This window comes from Ylistrum balloti, unplaced genomic scaffold (genome assembly GCF_031769215.1).
Source record: "Ylistrum balloti isolate Yb309-2 unplaced genomic scaffold, AGI_CSIRO_Ybal_v1 Utg371118, whole genome shotgun sequence".
NCBI classification, from domain to species: domain Eukaryota; kingdom Metazoa; phylum Mollusca; class Bivalvia; order Pectinida; family Pectinidae; genus Ylistrum; species Ylistrum balloti.
The window spans coordinates 25,248-48,993 of record NW_026782614.1 but is presented as its reverse complement, the minus strand read 5'-3'; the positions used below and the strand labels follow the sequence as shown (position 1 = coordinate 48,993).

Sequence of the window (23,746 nt, the reverse complement as noted above, 5' to 3'; positions counted from 1 at the left end):
CAGAATTTACTTGACACCTCTGACAGCCGTCGAGCCCCTAATGCGGCTATATCCACAGGACAAATATTGTATCTCCAAGCCAGAAAAAGGCCATTTCAATATTTTGACATGCTCAAAACCTATGATGTTGCAGGTGTCATAACTATCTGATGTTATCATATAATAGCTGTGATATTCGGTACATAATTACTGTGTAATAAATTCACACAAGACAGGGCTATCACACCCCATTTTGGGACTGGGGCCTGGGGCCCTTAGAATTGGGAAAAATAGCTGCGTTTTCCATAGAATTGGGTAAACTTGGGGTCTAAATTGGGAAAAAAAGATACTACCGTTTCCATGATTAATTCCTTCCATTTTCTCGTTACAGGTTCGTATTGAGTCGTCCTTCGTAATAGGAAGCCATTTTGTTTGACTTTGTCACATGAATAAAGTTAGAGTTATTCCCCTTTCCCCATTGAAAAAGCATACCCATGAGCATATACAAAATAACACAACATTTTCATTCTACATTTTATTTACAAAATAACAATAAATAACATGTACAAGAATATTACATAAAATAAATAATCAGACGTTTTATTGATTATGGATCGTTTATCAGAAAGTCTTAATACATAGCAGGCCGTTTTAATCGTGTTTCTCGAAACCCCAGAAGTCCTCGTCATCGTCCTGTGGAAGAACTCCTCGGCGTTGAAGTTGTCTTCCTCTGTCTGGTCGTTGTAATAAATGGCGTTCTCATCGTCTGATGGTGTGTCAGTAGGGTCAGTGGCGCCGTCTGTCCACAGTTCATCGTCTTCGGAACCATCTAGTTTGTTAGATATGCTGTCTCCAGTTTCTGACGTTCTTGTCATCAGGATCATATTTTCGGGCAGCAGCTCTGTTACCAAACTTCTCAGCATACTCGACGATCTCTAACTTTTCTTAGGCAGTGTAAGAAGCGTAGCGTTTCCCCATGATTCAAATAAATAATCTTCTGTTGGGTACCCTCGGATAATTAAATTACGGACACCACAGAAGATTGTGATTGTGTACAGTTTTCCAGTATTATTTATGTACAATGTTGGCTTGGAAGTGGGCGGGTCATGTCACTGTATAGTTATCATTAATTGGCTAATCACACGCTGTCACCCACTCACACTCGAGATGAGGAGACGACCCAAGCTGTTTATAATACTGCTGGGCTAACCCTTATCAAAACACCAATTATCGAAATGAGGACTAGTCATACCGGTAAGCTTACTGTACCATTATGGAGAATAACTGTTGTTATAAACAATTAAGTGAATTCTTGAATGGTACCTGTACGTTATACACAATGCGACATGCTCTCGGCCATTTCGACATTAGCTTACGTGAAATGAAATCGGCAGCTTCAATTTGCATTTTTTACCCGCGGACATTACATGGAAGGTGGTTTTTTTCCCCAGATTTTTGTGTCAAAAAAGGGGTGCGGACATTACACAGATGCGGACATTATGTGGGTTTTTACGGTATTTTGCATTGGAAATCTGGCAGATCGAGAGCCCTGCAAGACCCATTGGAGTCAATATGACCTATTGTGACTGTGACATCGATAAAAAGCTAAAATTAATTTGAAAAATATGTTTTCTGCAATATTTAAGGAAAAAAATTATGTTATAAGCAATAAGTTGAATTTAAATTTATATCATCTTTTACACAGTTGATGTAAACCAGACAATAACAACATTTAGGTTAAAGCAATATTTGTGTTAATAACCTCCCCATTAGGTTACTGACTAGTAATTTCTGTAGATCAACCACCATATATAACTAGTAACTTATTGAAACTTTTAATCTGACCAACAACTAGTAGACAATAAACCAGCCACTCACTGCAAGTTGGTAACACTTTAGCATGTTGTGATAAACTCCTAATTATATTTTAAACTTGATTAATTATATTCTAAACTTGATAAATAACATTTTAAAACTTGATTAATTACAAAATCAGTTCCCATCAGTTAGGACATTTCACTTGACCTAAGGATACTGAAAATATAACATGTCCTTTGGTAATTTAGGTGAAATACTGCAGTCAGGTTGTAACAGAGTTAAAAGTGTACAAATTGATCGTTACCAGAGTTTGACATAATGTCATTAACCACATTAATGTATAGAAAATAAAAATTGTGAAAAAAAACTTTCCTTGAATGAGATTTCAAAATATCTAACATAATGTGAAAAAAATGCTGGGGTTTGTTTTTTTTATAACTCATTTCCCTGAAAATTGAAATTACTGAAGTAGGTTGTACCTCCAGCTTAGACAAAATTGTCACTTTAACACAGGATAAGGACCAGTCCAATATATTGAAACAAAGGTAAGTCAGCACACAGATTTATTGTACTGGGTCAGTTCAAAAGCTGACTAAAGGGTGCTAGCAATGTGGGAGTTTGCCACCTTTACAGAGTCTGCTCTGGGAATGGATTCCATGGATTTTGTCTCCTTTACAAACTCTGGTCTAGGTATGGGTTGTATCTATTTCCTAGTTGAATAACTGTTTGATACACAGACAGACAAAATCTCAATATCACACAAGCAGTGCCTCTATATTCCAGGCTGTTCACAGCCTGTTAAATAATAGTACACATTAATAGGACTTGTAAACAAAATGTTGAGAATTCAATCTATTTTTCTTTTCCTTGTGATGTGGTATATCTGGGACAGAGCTAATGTCTTGTTGTAGAGAAAGACTGTGTACACAAACTCACAGTCCTGTCTGAAGTTTCCACTGGTCTGTCCCCCACGGCTGTGTATTAAGGTCTGTCAGGTCAAGGCTAGATCAGATTGGTCCTTAAATGTCACCTGTAGCCAGTCCTCACACAGTTATCAACAGAAGCAGTCCTGTTCATTACATTCTGCTCCTTTCTCTGCGCTTTGGAAATGTTATTCAAATTTTCATATTCTCTTTATCTGAAATGATGCTGTATAGTTTCCAATATCACTAAAGTCCTGTCATAAATATTTAACATTGCCCTAAAAGCAAAGTGTTGATTAAAATCTGATCAATAAATAGCTTAAATCTAGTATTATATTATGAAGTGTCAGGCTTTATGGGCCTGCATCATCACACTCCTCTAGTTGCTATGGTATCTGTATACTTTTCAGCTACAATTCATAATCCCTTCACTTTATTGATCAACTACTGATCACATCTATGTACAGCATGAATATGTTTTTCAGTTTTACTACATAATTGCATTTTGTTTGCTCATACACAGGAGTCCACTATTTTCTGCTATTTCTATGAAAATTGTTATTAAGACTAATTGATGATATGTATCATTCAACCCTGATGAACTTATTGAGGATGTGTATCATTCAACCCTTGTGTCCTTATTGATGATGTGTATCATTCAACCCTGATGAACTTATTGATGATGTGTATCATTCAACCCTGATGAACTTATTGAGGATGTGTATCATTCAACCCTCGTGTCCTTATTGATGTGTATCATTCAACCCTGATGAACTTATTGAGGATGTGTATCATTCAACCCTGATGACCTAATTGATGATGTATATCATTCAACCCTGATGAACTTATATAGTATGAGTATTATTCAACCCTGATGAACTAATTGATGTTCATCATTCAACCCTGATGACCTAATTGATGATGTTTATCATTCAACCCTGATAAACTAATTGATGATGTGTATCATTCAACCCTTATGAACTTATTGATGATGTTTATCATTCAACCCTGATGAACTAATTGATGTTTTTCATTCAACCCTGATGAACAAATTGATGATGTGTATCATTCAACCCTGATGACCTAATTGATGATATTTATCATTCAACTCTGATGAACTGATTAATTAGGAGTAACATTCAGGCCTAAAATGATAGTGTAGAGACATCTAGCGATCTTGGTCAAAAATTAGGCAATGATATACATGTGCATGTGAAAACCACTGTGATTCACATTTGCAAACTATGAGAGTTCATTTAGCAGCAAACTACTTGCCACTGGGCATCCCTGGATCAGGGTCCCTTTCTAACCAAGACTACACCTGATATATCCTAGAGTACAAGCTTATTACAGATATTCTGGACATGTGCCTGGTATACACTTGCTACACATACTGAACAGTGCTTAACTAAGTTACAGACAGTATAAGTCTGTAAAATTCAGTGAAAGAATGCAGCATTCAGAGTGTACTTATGCGGGAAGCTCATTATGAGTCATTAATACAGAATGGGATACATGCCACAGAAAGGACACTGGCTTTCCTGAGGGACAGAATATATGTCACAGAATGGACAGTAGCATTCATAAGGAACAGCATACATGTCATAAAATGGACAGCAGCCTTCGTTAGGGATGGGGCACATGTCACAGAATGGACAGCAGTGTTCATAAGGGATGGGGCATACGTCACAGAATGGACAGCAGTGTTCATAAGGGGTGGGGCACACGTCACAGAATGGACAGCAGTGTTCACAAGGGGTGGAGCACACGTCACAGAATGGACAGCAGTGTTCATAAGGGATGGGGCATGCATCAGAATGGACAGCAGTGTTCATAAGGGATGGGGCATGCGTCACAGAATGGATAGCAGTGTTCATAAGGTATAGGGCACATATTACATAATGGACAGAGGTGTTCATAAGGGGTGGGGAACGCATCACAGAATGGACAGCAGTGTTCATAAGGGATAGGACACATATTACAGAATGGACAGAGGTGTTCATAAGGTGTGGGGCATGCATCACAGAATGGACAGCAGTGTTCATAAGGGGTGGGACACGGGACATGGGTGTTCAGTAGGGAAGGGACTTTTACAACAGATAGGACAGGGGTGTTCAGTAGGGAAGGGACTATTACAACAGATAGGACAGGGGTGTTCAGTAGGGACTATTACAACAGATAGGACAGGGGTGTTCAGTAGGGACTATTACAACAGATAGGACAGGGGTGTTCAGTAGGGACTATTACAACAGATAGGACAGGGGTGTTCAGTAGGGACTATTACAACAGATAGGACAGGGGTGTTCAGTAGGGACTATTACAACAGATAGGACAGGGGTGTTCAGTAGGGAAGGGACTTTTACAACAGATAGGACAGGGGTGTTCAGTAGGGAAGGGACTATTACAACAGATAGGACAGGGGTGTTCAGTAGGGACTATTACAACAGATAGGACAGGGGTGTTCAGTAGGGACTATTACAACAGATAGGACAGGGGTGTTCAGAAGGGACTATTACAACAGATAGGACAGGGGTGTTCAGTAGGGACTATTACAACAGATAGGACAGGGGTGTTCAGTAGGAATGTTATAACATTCCTGGGTTATAATACAATAGACTCTCTGTACAGTAAACTAGCACTACTGTTATTGCATGCCAGATGAGCTACACTTAACATCTGTAACTAAGTTTTCCCTCACAATATACAGATATAGCAAAGAGGATCAATTTAAACATTATGTACAAGATATATATTAAACTGGAATTCAACATTCAATTTGTATTTTGTGTTTTCCAATTTCTAACTCTGTACATAAAGAATACCCCCCTTTTTTTAATAAGAGCTTAAATTCTATACAGAACACCTAAAATCTACGGTTATTATGAATAAATCAATATATCATTTTTGCCTTTTTACAATATCTTAGACAGGATTTTGTTTACCTAGGTTCAGTCACTCAAATTTGAAAGAAAGTTTATTGTTGCAAAGTTATTGAAAATGTACAAAAAAAAATCAAGTATAATGAATTTGGCCTGAAACTATCAATAATATTCTAAGAAATGGACAGATCTTAATAATATAACATTCCAATTTCAGCCAGTATCTTGGAGAACCTACAACATGCAGAAGCTATGTGTCAACATTATTCTTAAGACTTGTAATTCAATTCCAGATCATTAGATCTATTCTTTTCCTGTGTTCAATCTCCTACTTCTTCCATGAGGCGTAACTCATTCTTTGAGTTCTCACTATCTGTAGTACCTTTTATGAAGGCTAACTCTAGCCCAGTATGTCATATTTGGAGTTCTCACTGTCTGTAGCACCTTTTATGAAGGCTAACTCTAGCCCAGTATGTCATATTTGGAGTTCTCACTGTCTGTAGTACCTTTTATGAAGGCTAACTCTAGCCCAGTATGTCATATTTGGAGTTCTCACTGTCTGTAGTACCTTTCATGAAGGCTAACTCTAGTCCAGTATGTCATATTTGGAGTTCTCACTGTCTGTAGCACCTTTTATGAAGGCTAACTCTAGCCCAGTATGTCATATTTGGAGTTCTCACTGTCTGTAGTACCTTTTATGAAGGCTAACTCTAGCCCAGTATGTCATATTTGGAGTTCTCACTGTCTGTAGTACCTTTCATGAAGGCTAACTCTAGTCCAGTATGTCATATTTGGAGTTCTCACTGTCTGTAGCACCTTTCATGAAGGCTAACTCTAGCCCAGTATGTCATATTTGGAGTTCTCACTGTCTGTAGTACCTTTCATGAAGCCTAACTCTAGCCCAGTATGTCATATTTGGAGTTCTCACTGTCTGTAGTACCTTTCATGAAGGCTAACTCTAGCCCAGTATGTCATATTTGGAGTTCTCACTGTCTGTAGCACCTTTCATGAAGGCTAATCTCTAGTCCAGTATGTCATATTTGGAGTTCTCACTGTCTGTAGTACCTTTCATGAAGGCTAACTCTAGCCCAGTATGTCATATTTGGAGTTCTCACTGTCTGTAGTACCTTTCATGAAGGCTAACTCTAGCCCAGTATGTCATATTTGGAGTTCTCACTGTCTGTAGCACCTTTCATGAAGGCTAATCTCTAGCCCAGTATGTCATATTTGGAGTTCTCACTGTCTGTAGTACCTTTCATGAAGGCTAACTCTAGCCCAGTATGTCATATTTGGAGTTCTCACTGTCTGTAGTACCTTTCATGAAGGCTAATCTCTAGTCCAGTATGTCATACTATTTTGACAGGTAAATTCTAGGTCAATACTTTGTTGACATCAGGTGTGTTAAATCACTACAATGGAAGACCATGGGCATTAAATAAAATCACCACCTGTATGTAAATAAGGTTGCACCCGTAGCTTCATAAGAATTTTTCCTTTATCACAACCTTTGCTACACAGGTAACTTTCTGGTTAGATCTTGTAAATGAAATCCAAACATAAGTTTTACCCTTTTTTAATATTACTTTTAGTAAATCAACTGCTAATTGAAAAAGTATGATAAACTCTATTCACTAGTAATGCTAAATGAACCTTAGAGTATTGATGGAAACTGACTTGAGCTGACATGAAATGCTTTTTAAATGTATTCTGCAGAACTGAAATGTTTAAAATCACTCATTGGACAGTCGAAGACAAAAACATCCAGTTACAATGTTAACTTTATCCAGCAGTTGTACAAGGGATTATATTCTAGTCCAAAGACTAAGAAGATCCAGCGGCAACTCAAGACACTGTCAAGGCCCTCATTACTGATAATACAAGAAGTCTCCATGTCAGATTAAAATATGTTACCCTATCACATGACCTAGCCCCAGCATCACTGAATGTCATAAATCTTTATCTATTAACCTTCTATTGGAATAGTATTATCACTATAGAGTAAACTTTTTAAATACCTCAATCTTGCATGAATCATGTAATAAACATGTCTTTGTTCAAACCCGGAGACTTCCTACTGCTTATAAAACAACAGGAAGTTTGTGTCCAACCTAACGAAAAACTGGCTATTATCAAGTGACATCTTTTGACCTGCAATGTCACCGAAACTCAAATTTTATACACACTTATTAGGAAAATTCCATTTTCTTTGTCTCAGCTTGTGCTTGACTCTGACCATCAGAAATTTCTGTTCAAAATTTTGTTTTGTAAGCTAAAATGTAACCAAATTGGTATCCATATGTTGGTGACCAAAAACCGAAATATGTCTGAAAGAAGACAATTTTTGATCTAATTATATTAAAACGAATGCCAAAAAAGAAACTGCTGAACAAAAGAAAAATTAATGAATGAAATGAGTAATTTCAGCAGACTAACTGCTCCTGTCATGTTTAGATACACACAACCAATGCAGCCAGCAGTAACTTCAGTATCTTCCGAGTTTATTTCAGCCATTTCAAGGTAAACATCTAAATGATGAAAAGTGAATCATGAAAAATTGAAAATGACTTGTCTTTAGAGAGATGTCTCACAAGATCACATTCAGTATCCATTGAATGAGAAACTCGGGTCACCATTATCAAATGGTTATACACCTAAAGTTATAAATGTCTTAAGTGTTCATTGGTTATCCTAACACTAACCATAGTATATTTACAATGGACCCAGTTTTCATGGTTTTTCAAATAAATCAGTATCTATCAAAGATAAATCTCTCGCAAAAGTCAGTATTTATCAAAGATAAGTCTCCCACAAAAGTCAGTATTTATCAAAGATAAGTCTCTCACAAAAATCAGTATTTATCAAAGATAAATCTCCCACAAAAATCAGTATTTATCAAAGATAAATCTCCCACAAAAATCAGTATTTATCAAAGATAAATCTCCCACAAAAATCAGTATTTATCAAAGATAAATCTCTCACAAAAATCAATGATGAATTGAGTAAGCATTAAAAGTAACTTCAGTATGGCAAAAACTAAGATGATTATAAGTATCCCAAACATGCTGGTTTTTATGTTGTAGTCGTTCAATCAAATTCGCTGAATGATATTCCTCTGGCCAATCCCATAGAAAAATTATCTGAATGACAAGTCAACTTGAGCATGGATTCTAAACAAAATCAGATAGAAGGTCTTTAACTGGCACATATTTAAGTGACAGTATATTGTAACATGGTGTATGGATATCAAGGGGTGAACTCAATGATAGAGTGTATGGATATCAAGGGGTGAACTCAATGATAGAAATATCTTAGAAACAACAGTCCTGGTCAAACCAGTCTAAAACATTAAAATTTGATATCAACACTACAGCAGAAAAGTTGTGTTCACCACTGAAAAACAATATGCAAAATTGGTCTCTTTCAGCCTAATTTTCCAACTGAAATTATTCCATATTTAATTCCCAAAATTTGTAAATTAATGCAACTTTCTCACTCATTCACCAATTTTCATCCCAAAATGAGGCCAAAATGTTCCATCCCAAACCAGTGAGAAAAAAACCTTCTCCATGTTGCAAACATTAATTGTGAATTAAAACTGAACTTCAAAGACCAGTCAATACAATGTGACAGCAAATTCATGGTAACATGTATAACAACAAAATCATTTCTGAAATTTCCACTTTTAAGATTCAAAATAAATAAGAACTTCAGTGGGACTAAAACAGATGATGTGCCTACCTGTAGTAGCGAGATTGTAGGTACGTTGAACACACCGCTTTAGAAACATGGCTTGCTGATCCAAAGTCTATCACCTTTACTCTGTAAGGAAACCTTACTGGGTCAACTAACATGATATTTTCTGGTTTCAGGTCTGCATGGATGAGGTGAAGGCTCTTCAGCTTTAGAAGGGCCGTCAAAACCTGCTGGGTAATCGGACGGATGTACTTCAGGGGCAACGGCTGAAATTTATTCTGTTTCAGAAAATCATACAAGTTCTGCTCCAGCATTTCAAAAACCAGACAGGTATGATTCTTGTGTTGAAAGCACTCAAATGCTCGCACAAAATTGAACTCATCTGCGTTTTCATGACTGAGTCTTGTAAGTATGCTTACTTCAATTTGACCCTGGCGCGCATATGACGGGTGGTTCTTCAGGATTTTAATAGCAACAATTTCATTGGTGCCCTTCTTCCAACACTTTACTACCTGACCAAAGGTCCCTCTTCCCAGAAACTCCAACACCTCGTAGGTATTGTGGCTGGTGAGCGAATACAAGACCTCATGCTGCACCAGCTGGTAGTCACCCTCTGTGTTGGAAGAGGATGTTGTCTTTGATGTGGTCGTCGTCGTCGTGGTTGTTGTATTGTTGTTAGTGGTGTTGTCATCCTCGCTCGAGACAGCTTGTGTTTCCGTGAGCTGCATGGGTGCATTGAGATCGTCACATTTACGCTTGGTACCACATCTTTGGTGATAATTATCACGAAGCTTTATAGCTGATGCTCGAATGTAATTATTGGTTTGGCTTTCCAAGTTTGTAAATGCATCCCTGTGTTGTGGGAAAACAAAAGCAGTTGTGCTTGTTACCGCAGTCTCAATCTGAGACTGATGGGATTTAAATTGTGGAATTTCTGATGAATAAAATACAGGGCTATGTGGACGTATTGGTCCTCTTGTGGAAACTACATCATGCAGATCTGGAACTGCTTCCAGCTTAATCTTCTTGAAGTTACTAAATGCACTTATTTTGGAGTTGTAAATGCGAAGGTCTTCTTGCATTAGTAACCCTTAGTATCTGAAAAATCAAAACAATCATTTTAACTGTAAGTAAGGAAAGAGTATACCAATAAATCCATTGAATACTAACTTCTCATCAAACTTTACCTCCTGGCTGATATCAGACTTGCAGATATTTCAACCTAAAGCAATAAAGTCAGTCTACCAACTACATGTCCAGTACATATTTATATTTTATATACAGTATATAAAAGAAAGACTGATTTAGGAAATGGGCAATCATGGCAAAAGCCTTATCCAAGAGCCAGGATTGCTAGGGGGAGTCCTGAGGGAACACCTCAATAGGGTGTGTGGTGGTGGGGGTTGGCCTGGTTGGAATATATAAAACGATGTATTCCGTGGAAATTTTTTTACATGTTACTCTCTCATTACAAATAATCAAAATAAAATCAAGGAATTAACTAAAACTGTTTTAATTTAATTTTGACAAAATTGGATTATGCCCTGCAGTTGCCACTACCAATAAGGCAGTCAAGACCTTACTAAAGCATAGACTGCAGCCATTAACATATTACATCCACACATAAATTATGATATATTAACAACTTTTGTATGAACAAATAACAGATTTCTGAGTTCTATCTATCCTGGCATCAATAAAAGGAAGTAAACTGACTATGGGTTGTAGTTGGATTTTTGAGACTATGACATAAGTTGTGTAATATTGTTTACATACTGTTTCTGTGACATTTGTTTTTATCCTCTACATCCTCAATTTAAAAAAGAATCATTTTGTTTTGTGTCAAGGATCCAGGAAATATTTTATACTCTCATGTTAAACTCAGCTAGATAACTATATGAATACCTGCATTGCTTATTCAGAAATCCTTTAGAAATTACAGGTACTTGTGGGTTTTTTTTTTAAACTAATGTGTAGATTGTTATTTTTAAGTGCTATTGAAATTTAGTCCACAAGCACCCGTGTTTGAAACATCGAAAATTTCATCCTGTTACAAAATTAACATTTTCAAAAATAACATATGAAATTTCTGTGATCTATTCCATGCATTAGCATTTTGGTCATTTTCAAGGTCCGTTTTTGACAAATGATTGAAGACCTGATTTAACAATGCATTCAGCTGTTTTCTTCAAAAGATTCTGCGCTAATGTCAAATTTACTGACAGATATTTAAGGCGATTTCATTATCTCATTTCTATGTCTAAAATCAGAACAGGTTGGGTGTACTTTTACACGAGTTGTAAATGTTACAACTAACCGCCATATATTCGCTGGTCTTTATTAGCTTAAATAACACAATATCGTTTCTTCGATTAATACATAAACCACAGAAAGGAAGAACAATAAGATCCCATGGTTAAATCATTCTAATAATTCTGAAGACGGTAAATCCGTAACAACGTAAACACCTGGCAAACCTTAAATGGTAAAAACATCGCGTGTTCCTCAGCACGTCGTGGTGTTGATTCCTTACATGTTTACAATCGATACTGCAAGGTGTGTTACCTCGGCTCTCATTTTACTGTTCAAAACATTACAACTACTAACTTATTACAAATCATACTATGTTATTAGATATACATCGTTGTAATGTCGAAGCCTTGCGCACGAAATAAGGAAACATCCGTCAAAACACGCGGCATAACCTTGAGCCGAGGATGACCCCATTTCCAAAACACAGTAAACATTGTTAAACACAAACACATCGACATCGACAATGTCCGTAACATTTTTGAAATATATAAAATCGACTTACCTCCTCTCCTTGAAAGAAAAGTTAAGAGAGAAAATACGTTGTTTTAGCTTATAATGGCCACTATTCCAACCCCGTCATATCAACAAAGCAGCCTCGGTGTGCGTGTTGTAATTCCTCTCCATGTGTTGTTCTTTTCCGACGTTGCTGATCAATTCTTCATTAAAATCACTATGGTATTAAGTATCCCCCGTGTTTAAAAGTAAAACTATGTACAATGAGCTTCTACAACCCCCGAAAATTTGGCTCAATTCGAGCCATTTCTTTATAAGCACATCATATTTCCTTGCTTTCGGGGGATCAACTCGAGTTCAGGTAGGAGACACGTACGGTACATGAGTTTAATATCCTACAAGATGGCGGTAATGACATCAAATTATTTCGTTTGTTATCGATAATTTTGATTTTACGCTTTTCCTTTGGTTCATTTTGTTGCATCTTAAATGAACAACAATGTTTAACATGGATATACATAACCAACTACAAATAGTTTAAAAAATAATATCAAGTTTGTTTTCAACGTTTGGCTTAAATCCGACAGGAAGTCCTTTCGTCGTGTGAGGATAATTAAACCACGTGATCTCATGGAAACCAGTGTCGAGGAAGAATAGGGGATAGCCAATCAAACAAGTTTGTGCTAAATGCGCTTTTTATGAACATTTCCCCGTCGAAAGAAAACAAAAAACGCGATTAAATTGGCGTTCACTTTCGGGTTTCAAATTTTAAGTGAAGAAAGATGGCAGTCATTCATGCAAATCTGTAGTTTTTTCATATGATTTTGTAACGTTTCTTTTTGCAATCTTACCATCTCTGATGACTCCTATGCAGCCTAATTCATTATTCGGGTGACTGATCAGTGATAGGCGCTATTCACTTGTTGCATGTCATTTGTACAATCTTCGGGGTTGCAGGTGTTATGACCATGTACCAATACATTTAATGTTAGAAAGAGGGTAAACAAATTGACAGACCAGGCTGGGACCTGTTTCACTTGGTAGTTGCTTGTTGAATTCTAACCCGTTTCCTGCACTCAAATAGTGGAGCGGTCCGTCCACATATACCCATCAATTTTGACAAGATAGTTTCAACCAGGGACGTGCGTGCACAGGAGAAAGAAACCGCCTAATATCGCTTTGAAACGCAGAACTCAGTTATATTATTATTCTCTAAAACTACACAAGTAGTTTTTTTTTTTCAAAATAAATCATGAGTATTAGAAAGCTTGATTTTCAAATTGCTCATGCTAACTTTTGAGACAAATAATTTCTGTTAACTTTTGATATTTGTAAAGCAAAATGCATGTTTGATCTATTTACAACTGAAATACCATCCAACATGGTACACCATTTTCTGTCCAAAATATGTAGGAAATCATAATTATTTAAATTGGTGACATTAAAAGGCGTATGTGATACGTGACTTATAATCTATTAGTATTGTTTTTGTTACGAAAATTAGCCTAACTTTTCATTGGCAGACAAAATGTCTCTCATGGTTAGATAACAGCAGTAAGAGGAGTGGACTGCACGACTTCACGGTTGAGTGAACAAATACAAAAGCTAACGCCAGAGAAGTGACATCTGGGTTCAGTTTCTTGCCCCTGTTTATACCAGTTATAATATCCCTCTGTCGCCTCATCAGGTTTATAAAATTAGGGTCGAAGCCAACGTCACCTGACTGTGAGAACTGTCCACTCTCAAACACTACATATCCCTCTGAATCACACGATATTCATCTATATTTGAGTAATTTGACAACTATACCACGTGACATAGGCAAAGACCTGATTTGTAAGTCTGTTCTGATGAACCGACGAGATGTGAAAATATATACGTATTAACTATTCCTGCGATAGTCACCAATAGCAGCGAGTATCAACATCAATGAACTATGATATTGACTTTTAAAAATAATAATTTTCTGTCCGAACTGACAGGTCAGTAATATCAAAATCCGTGATAACATATTTTCATTTCTCTGTGACCATGTATTATACGTCCCTGCTGTGACTTAAATAGGCTACATCTCTGTGACGTAAGTTGACTACATCTCTGTGACTTAAGTAGGCTACATCTCTGTGACGTAAGTAGGCTACATCTCTGTGACTTAAATAGGCTACATCTCTGTGACTTAAATAGGCTTCATCTCAGTGACTTGAATAGGCTACATCATTGTGACTTAAATAGGCTACATCTCTGTGACTTAAGTAGGCTACATCTCTGTGACTTAAGTAGGCTACATCTCTGTGACTTAAGTAGGCCACATCTCTGTGACTTAAATAAGCTTCATCTCAGTGACTTAAATAGGCTACATCATTGTGACTTAAATAGGCTACATCTCTGTGACTTAAGTAGGCCACATCTCTGTGACTTAAATAAGCTTCATCTCAGTGACTTGAATAGGCTACATCATTGTGACTTAAGTAGGCTACATCTCTGTGACTTAAGTAGGCTACACCTCTGTGACTTAAGTTGGCTACACCTCTGTGACTTAAGTAGGCTACATCTCTGTGACTTAAGTAGGCTACATCTCTGTGACTTAAGTAGGCTACATCTCTGTGACTTAAGTAGGCTACATCATTGTGACTTAAATAGGCTTCATCTCTGTGACTTACCTGAACTGCTATTATGTAAATGATGGACTTGTATACCTGGGGACACTGACCACAGGTAAAGGAGAATTGCAGTACGGGTGTCACCTGTCACTTCTCCAGTACAGTAGTTATTTGTACATGCAAGCCCGGGTACAATTACGACAGATAATTCGATTCAGGAACCTTCGGATCAATTACATCATTGTATATGATACATTGTGTTAATTTGTCGAAATTTTGAGCATCGTAACACAATTTTAAAAAGGAAGACAATTTTGACTCGTGCCGTGCCCGGACCTCGAACTCACGATTTATGGCACCTAATCGCCAAGAAATTCTAGACTGCCTACCCACTACATAACCATGACATCTGACTATTGCAGATCGGATGTCATGGATTCAGATCGAGATATATATATATATATATGTGTGTGTGTGTGTGTGTGTGTGGGTGGGTGTGTGTGTGTGTGTGTGGTGTGTGAGGGTGTGTGCGTATGTGTGTGTGGAATGTGCGTGTGTGTGTAGAATGTGTGGAAAATTTTACAACTTCTCGTTTTTCAAGTGTAAAACGATTTAAATTTTATTGGAAACCTTTACATTTTTATACTTGATATTCAAAGTGAAACGAGTACTGCGTACTGACGGAATCAGCACACCCTTGAAAGGATTAACATGTACACATGGAAACTAGCTGATTCTGAAGTAGATTTCATTACAGTCAGAACTTGTAGGATTTTAGTTACACAACGAATTATTTTTATAATTACTCTACACTTTGTAATTCGCAACAGGCTCATTAGGTTCCAATAATTTGATCGACAGTTTCTAAACAGCTGGTTCAGATATGCAAACGTACCTAAGCTTTCATTTCATACTAAAATGTAACTTAAATCCTATCCTCGAAGATCGGTACAAGTGTGCTCTGACACAGAAAGAAACAAATTGCATCAAAAATGGCAAGTGCTTACCCCTTCCATATTGAATTAACGATTAGAATGTCGGTGATTTCCACAACAGTGTCTAATAGCGCAGACGGGAAGACATTACTATCAAATTAGCCTTATGTCCATGGGGTCACGCGTTCGATCTCCTTCCATCAGGATATTATTGCTTTTTGTTTGTTTTGATGATGAAGATGATGATTGGTGTGGTGGTGATGAAGACTATGACTGTTTATGATAATGATGGTGATGATGACAGGGACGGTTGTGTGGGCGTGTGTGAGGATCTGTATGAGTGATAAAGAATATGTGTGTGAGAGTATGTTTCAGGACCTTGTAATATAATTTCAAAATAAATGTTTGAAAAAAAATTTAATTCAATTTTGTTTGTTTGTTTGTCCTTTAATTTAATTACCCGTGTTGCATTGCGGCAAGTATTTAATAAAAACATGACCTTACATCTTCGGTGGAGATTAACACAGCCGATGAGTTTAATGAAATAGTGTTTTACTTGATACTGTTACAGACATGATAGAATGTCATCTCAATGTTAAATGTAACTTCAAGATATAAATATATATGATTTTAAAAGTCAACATATTAAGGAGTAATCCAACCAGTGAATTTATCTGTTGTTTCGTCTTTTCTCGTACATGTCCCAGTTTTATGGCAACACACCACACTTTCCGGGCGTACATGTTCTATATTTAGACACGGTGACTCCGGAAGTACATTTACCTGTCGTCATTAGTCATGTATTTTTATACTGACCAAGGAGATGAACCAAAATAGTAGCTACGTCACTGTAAAGCGCCATATCTCTTTCGTGTATAGAATTATCCGTACTTTCCAACACACGTGTACATGATGCTAGTGCAGCTAAACTAAAAAGAACTATAAAGAATTCTTTTTTCCCCTGCATAACATGATTTGCAATGATGTGTATTTTTCAGCGTAAATGTTAAAGATTTCTTTCCAATACAGATACTTTTTTACAATAGTATTCCTTTAGTTTAGCATTTTACCTCTTTTATTTACAGGTATCACAAGAATCGATCTTACTAATTTAATTATATGAAGGAAAAAAAACTTTTAATGTTTAAAAAAAATGTTGAAATCAAGAGGAGTTTTATCTGATCCATAGCTATGTATGTATAGTAGCCGAATATCGACAGGTCAACAGTGACGTCACAAGTCCACGAGCTTCGTTATCGCTCACAGAATATGCATATATTCAGAACAAACAGTTATCAGATGGCTTCTCTCCAATCACCTCCTACTTTTCCCTCTTTACTCATTTTCCTGTGGACGTAAAATCCATGAAATAAGTAAATTATCTGATGTCTTATCTTGTAAGTCAATCACGTAGGCGTGTAGAGGGGCGGCGTCTAGTGAGTTATAGGCCTATCGTGTTGTCATGTAAGCCAAAATATATAAAACAAGACGTGTTTATGAAACACTATGCTTCCGGTTGCAACAAAATTCTGAAGTAGGACATTAAAACTGTAATGTGTAAGACATGTGCTAATTGCATGCACACTTTGTGAAACACTTATGTCTCAAATGTGGTAATTTTTTTACACTTTCAAATGTAGGTCAAAGGTCACGTTCAAAATGTTTGGTACTCTTGGGAAGGTCTTGTCACAAGGAACACACATGCCAAATATGAAAGCCCTACTTCTTACAGTGTATTAGTTATGGGCAAGGTTAAAGTTGACAACAAACAGACATCACAAAAACAATATGTCCCCAATCTTCCGATCCGGGGTTATCAAAAATGTGTTCATTAAAAACTGGCCTAACCAACGGAAAATCAATTTCAATCTCAACAAAACATTTTTTAACTACAACCAGGAACTTCATATTCTCGGGCATTCAGACTCTCTCAGGCCTTCAGAGTCTCGGGTCAGACTCTCGCACCTTCTGACTCTCTCGGGCATTCAGTCTCTCGGGCCGTCAGACTCTCGGGCCTTCAGACTCTCCGACATTCAGACTCTCGAACCTTCATATTCTCCGGCCTTCGGACTCTCGGGCCTTAAGACTCTTGGGTCATCAGACTCTCCGGCCTTCGGACTCTCGAGCATGAAGACTCTATGACCTTCAGACTCTCGGGCCATCAGACTTTCGGGCCTTCAGATTCTTTGGCATTAAGACTCTTGGGCCATCAGAATCACGGGCCTTCAGACTCTCTCGGGCCATCAGACTCTAAGCGACCCATACTCTGCGGCATTCAGACTCTCGGATTTCAGACTCTCGAACTTTCATATTCTCCGGCCTTCGGACTCTCGGGCCTTAAGACTCTTGGGTCATCAGACTCTCCGGCCTTCGGACTCTCGAGCATGAAGACTCTATGACCTTCAGACTCTCGGGCCATCAGACTTTCGGGCCTTCAGATTCTTTGGCATTAAGACTCTTGGGCCATCAGAATCACGGGCCTTCAGACTCTCTCGGGCCATCAGACTCTAAGCGACCCATACTCTGCGGCATTCAGACTCTCGGATTTCAGACTCTCGAACTTTCATATTCTCCGGCCTTCGGACTCTCGGGCCATCAGTCTCTCGGGCCTTCAGAATATGGCCTTCGGACTCTCGGGCCTTCAGTCTCTCGGACCATCAGACTCCCGGGCCTTCAGACTCTCTCGGGCCATCAGACTCTCTTCGACCCATACTCTGCGGCATTCAGACTCTCGGACTTTCAGACTATCGAACTTTCATATTCGCCGGCCTTCGGACTCTCGGGCCGTCAGACTCTCGGGCATTCAGACTCTTGGACATTCAGACTCTCGAACCTTCATATTCTCCGGCCTTCGGACTCTCGGGCATTAAGACTCTCGGGTCATCAGACTCACGGGCCTTCAGACTCTCTCGGGTCTTCAGACTCACGGGCCTTCAGACTCTCTCGGGCCTTCAGACTCTTGAGCCTTCAGACTCTCTCGGGCCTACAGACTCTCTCGGGCCATCAGACTCTCTGCGACCCATACTCTGCGGCATTCAGACTCTCGAACTTTCATATTCTCCGGCCTTCGGACTCTCGGGCCTTCAGACTCTTTGGCATTAAGACTCTCGGGCCGTCAGACTCTCGGGCCTTCAGACTCTCGGGCATGAAGACTTTCGGGCCTTCAGACTTTCGGGCATGAAGACTCTTGGGCCGTCAGACTTTCGGGCATGAAGACTCTTGGGCCGTCAGACTTTCGGGCCTTCAGACTCTTGGGCGTTAAAACTCTCGGGCCGTCAGACTTTCGGGCCTTCAGACTCTTGGACATTAAGACTATCGGGCCGTCAGACTTTCGGGCCTTCAGACTCTTGGGCATTGGGACTCTCGGGCATGAAGACTCTCTCGGGCAATCAGACTCTCTGCGACCCATACTCTGCGGCATTAAGACTCTCGGGCCGCCTGACTTTTGGGCATTAAGACTCTCGGACAGTCAGACTCTCTAGGGCCATCAGACTCTCTGCGACCCATACTCTGCGGCATTCAGACTCTCGAACTTTCATATTCTCCGGCCCTCGGACTCTCGGGCCTTCAGACTGTGACATTCGGACTCTCGGGCTTTCAGACTCTTTGGCATTAAGACTCTCGGGCCGTCAGATTCTGGCACTTTCTGACTCTCTCGGGCATTCAGTCTCTCGGGCCGTCAGACTCTCGGGCATTCAGACTCTCGGACATTCAGTTTCTCGGATCATCAGACTCTCGGGCCATCAGACTCTCGAACCTTCATATTCTCCGGCCTTCGGACTCTCGGGCATGAAGACTCTATGACCTTCAGACTCCCGGGCCTTCAGACTCTCGAGCCATCAAACTTTCGGGCCTTCAGACTCTCTCGGGCCGTCAGACTCACGGGCCTTCAGACTCTTGAGCCTTCAGACTCTCTCGGGCCTACAGACTCTCTCGGGCCATCAGACTCTCTGCGACCCATACTCTGCGGCATTCAGACTCTCGAACTTTCATATTCTCCGGCCTTCGGACTCTCGGGCCTTCAGACTCTTTGGCATTAAGACTCTCGGGCCTTCAGACTCTCGGGCCTTCAGACTCTCGGGCATGAAGACTTTCGGGCCTTCAGACTTTCGGGCATGAAGACTCTTGGGCCGTCAGACTTTCCGTCAGACTTTCGCCTTCAGACTCTTGGGCCGTTAGACTCTCGGGCCTTCAGACTCTTGGGACATTAAAACTCTCGGGCCGTCAGACTTTCGGGCCTTCAGACTCTTGGACATTAAGACTATCGGGCCGTCAGACTTTCGGGCCTTCAGACTCTTGGGCATTAGGACTCTCGGGCATGAAGACTCTTGGGACTTCAGATTCTCCTGCCTTCAGACTTTTGGGCATTAAGACTCTCGGGCAGTCAGACTCTCTCGGGCAATCAGACTCTCTGCGACCCATACTCTGCGGCATTAAGACTCTCGAACTTTCATATTCTCCGGCCCTCGGACTCTCGGGCCTTCAGACTCTTTGGCATTAAGACTCTCGGGCCGTCAGATTCTGGCACTTTCTGACTCTCTCGGGCATTCAGTCTCTCGGGCCGTCAGACTCTCGGGCATTCAGACTCTCGGACATTCAGTCTCTCGGATCATCAGACTCTCGGGCCATCAGACTCTCCGACATTCAGACTCTCGAACCTTCATATTCTCCGGCCTTTGGACTCTCGGGCATGAAGACTCTATGACCTTCAGACTCCCGGGCCTTCAGACTCTCGAGCCATCAAACTTTCGGGCCTTCAGACTCTTTGGCATTAAGACTCTCGGGCCGTCAGACTCTCGGGCCGTCAGACTTTCGGGCATGAAGACTCTATGACCTTCAGACTCCCGGGCCTTCAGACTCTCGGGCCATCAGACTCTCTGCGACCCATACTCTGCGGCATTCAGACTCATCGGACTTTCAGACTATCGAACTTTCATATTCTCCGGCCTTCGGACTCTCGGGCCTTCAGACTCTTTGGCATTAAGACTCTCGGGCATGAAGACTCTCGGGCCTTCAGACTCTCGGGCATGAAGACTCTCGGGCCTTCAGACTCTCGGGCATAAAGACTTTCGGGCCTTCAGACTTTCGGGCATGAAGACTCTTGGGCCTTCAGACTCTTGGGCATTAAAACTCTCGGGCCGTCAGACTTTCGAGCCTTCAGACTATTGGGCCATCAAACTTTCGGGCCTTCAGGCTCTCTCGGGCCATCAGACTCTTTGGCATTATAACTCTCGGGCCGTCAGACTTTCGGGCTTTCAGACTCTTGGGCATTAAGACTCTCGGGCCGTCAGACTTTCGGGCCTTCAGACTCTTGGGCATGAAGACTCTCGGGCATGAAGACTCTTGGGCCTTCAGACTCTTGGGCATTAAGACTCTCGGGCATGAAGACTCTTGGGCCTTCAGATTCTCCGGCCTTCAGACTTTCGGGCATTAAGACTCTCGGGCAGTCAGACTCTCTCGGGCCATCAGACTCTCTGCGACCCATACTCTGCGGCATTCAGACTCATCGGACTTTCAGACTATCGAACTTTCATATTCTCCGGCCTTCGGACTCTCGAGCCTTCAGACTCTTTGGCATTAAGACTCTCGGGCATGAAGACTCTCGGGCATGAAGACTCTCGGGCCTTCAGACTTTCGGGCATGAAGACTCTTGGGCCTTCAGACTCTTGGGCATTAAAACTCTCGGGCCGTCAGACTTTCGGGCATGAAGACTCTATGACCTTCAGACTCCCGGGCCTTCAGACTCTCGGGCCATCAGACTCTCTGCGACCCATACTCTGCGGCATTCAGACTCATCAGACTTTCAGACTATCGAACTTTCATATTCTCCGGCCTTCGGACTCTCGGGCCTTCAGACTCTTGGGCATTAAAACTCTCGGGCCGTCAGACTTTCGAGCCTTCAGACTATTGGGCCATCAAACTTTCGGGCCTTCAGACTCTCTCGGGCCATCAGACTCTTTGGCATTATAACTCTCGGGCCGTCAGACTTTCGGGCTTTCAGACTCTTGGGCATTAAGACTCTCGGGCCGTCAGACTTTCGGGCCTTCAGAGTCTTTGGCATTAAGACTCTCGGGCATGAAGACTCTTGGGCCTTCAGACTCTTGGGCATTAAGACTCTCGGGCATGAAGACTCTTGGGCCTTCAGATTCTCCGGCCTTCAGACTTTCGGGCATTAAGACTCTCGGGCAGTCAGACTCTCTCGGGCCATCAGACTCTCTGCGACCCATACTCTGCGGCATTCAGACTCATCGGACTTTCAGACTATCGAACTTTCATATTCTCCGGCCTTCGGACTCTCGGGCCTTCAGACTCTCGGGCATGAAGACTTTCGGGCCTTCAGACTTTCGGGCATGAAGACTTTTGGGCCGTCAGACTTTCGGGCATGAAGACTTGGGCCTTCAGACTCTATGGCCTTCAGACTATATATCCTTCTTCGTCCTTGGTTGTGCTCTGATGGTTATCGGACTGACCAGAAAAACAAAATGGCGACAACCATGGATTTTGACAATGAAATACTGCTCTTGCTATTTCTAGAGATATCCTGAGTATATCTTTCTTAGAATTTTATATTTTGGTTCCCCTTGGTTTCACACACACCCCTCCCCCTGAGGCCATGTGTGCCATTGTATTTCTGAACAGTACCCAAATCAAAGAGATGGTCATAGATGGCAATCTGTCATTTTGTCATTCTGACCAGTCCAAAAAAAGGAACATTTTTGGACCAAGGAGGTCCTACACTTTTCCAATAAATATCATTAACAATCTCTCGTTGTTAAAATCAATCCTGACATCAATTTTAGTTTTTGATTGGCCTCAAAATAAAACGGGCAGATATGAAATATGAGAAAGATCCATTCAGTACTCGAGAAATAGCAAAAACAATCGTTCATTGTCAAAAACCAAGATGGCTACCTGTCACCATTTTGTTTTTCAGATCAGTCCAAAAATCAAAATAGCAAAACTAGAAAGTACTTCAGAAGGAATAGTGATAGCAAGAATTGTTTACGGACGGAGGACAGACCACAGATGTAGGGCAGTTTGGATATACATGTCCGTCCATCATAAACATTCATTTGTCTGGAGATCTCAACACACAGATTTCAACCAATCTCTGTCCAACTCGAAACTCGAAATTATCTTTACATGAAATTGTGTTGAAAAATGAACTGCAGTTTTATTTATTAGTTTTGGAAGAGTTACTGCCCCTTGTATTTTCACAATCAGAATCTTGTTCAGAGATTCCATCATTTTCAAACGACCTCTTTCACACTCGGCGAGCTCGATCACTATGACATGCATTTGTGTTTTCCTAATCAACAGTTGTTTTTTTATTCCCCTTTGTTTTCTATTGTTCTGATCTTGTCTACAGATTTCACCCTGAAGCTTTTAACATATTTTATTTAAACTTTTTAAGCTTTAGAATGAATTCCTGTACAGCATTTACATTCAACAATTTTGTTTGAAATATAATACCCTATTTTTCAGATTTACAAACCTGTCCAGATAATTTTTCACTTGTTTTTGACTGTTCTCTTTAAAACAGATATGCTTTATAAAACACAAGTTTAGAAAAAGTTATCTCAATTTGTTTTCTCCCTCACTACTGAAAAAGATTTGTTTTGAACGTCATAAACTTCATTATCAAGAAAATGAAATTACAATTTCTCAGGGCAATTTTATTACACAATTATTTTTCATTTTCATATCTGTACTTATTTCAACATGGCATTTCTCTTTGGCACGGGGAGAATATATTGTTCCACATGGTGGTTCCTGCTTGGCTTGGTTGATTTGGAGATCATATTTATATCCTATTATAGGTAAGGTTATTCAAAGACGTTGAGGAAAGCAGAGGTTCGATAGAAGAAAAAAACACAGACCAGAGGGAGTACCTGGTGACTGCCCCATGTAGGCTTCGAATGACCTACTTAAGGGCTTGTGATAATGAAGATCTTTTCCAGTCACCCACCACCGCCGCACTCTTTGTTTACCTAACAATTCCTGAATTACAGATTCCATAAACAACACCATTTTTGACATGCCATAAATCTTTGTTGTATACACTGGTCATTTTCTGTAGATTCAAACCTTATTATATGTATTTACAGTGGTGATTTGTATCAGAGAAGTATTTACAACAGTAAGATACTGTG

At 40.1% G+C, this 23,746-nt stretch overlaps 1 protein-coding gene across 1 annotated transcript in view; it reads right to left on the bottom strand.

Moving 5' to 3' along the window:
- LOC132560814 (homeodomain-interacting protein kinase 2-like) overlaps positions 1-12,349 on the bottom strand; it is a 52,288-nt gene extending 39,939 nt beyond the window's left edge. The window contains exons 1-2 of the mRNA XM_060225503.1: positions 12,108-12,349; positions 9,338-10,390 (exon numbers count right to left, since the gene is read on the bottom strand). Of these exons, the coding sequence (XP_060081486.1) occupies positions 9,338-10,374 (1,037 nt within the window). The 5' untranslated portion in view covers positions 10,375-10,390; positions 12,108-12,349. The remainder of the gene's footprint in view (positions 1-9,337; positions 10,391-12,107) is intronic.
- Positions 12,350-23,746: the final 11,397 nt, after the last annotated feature.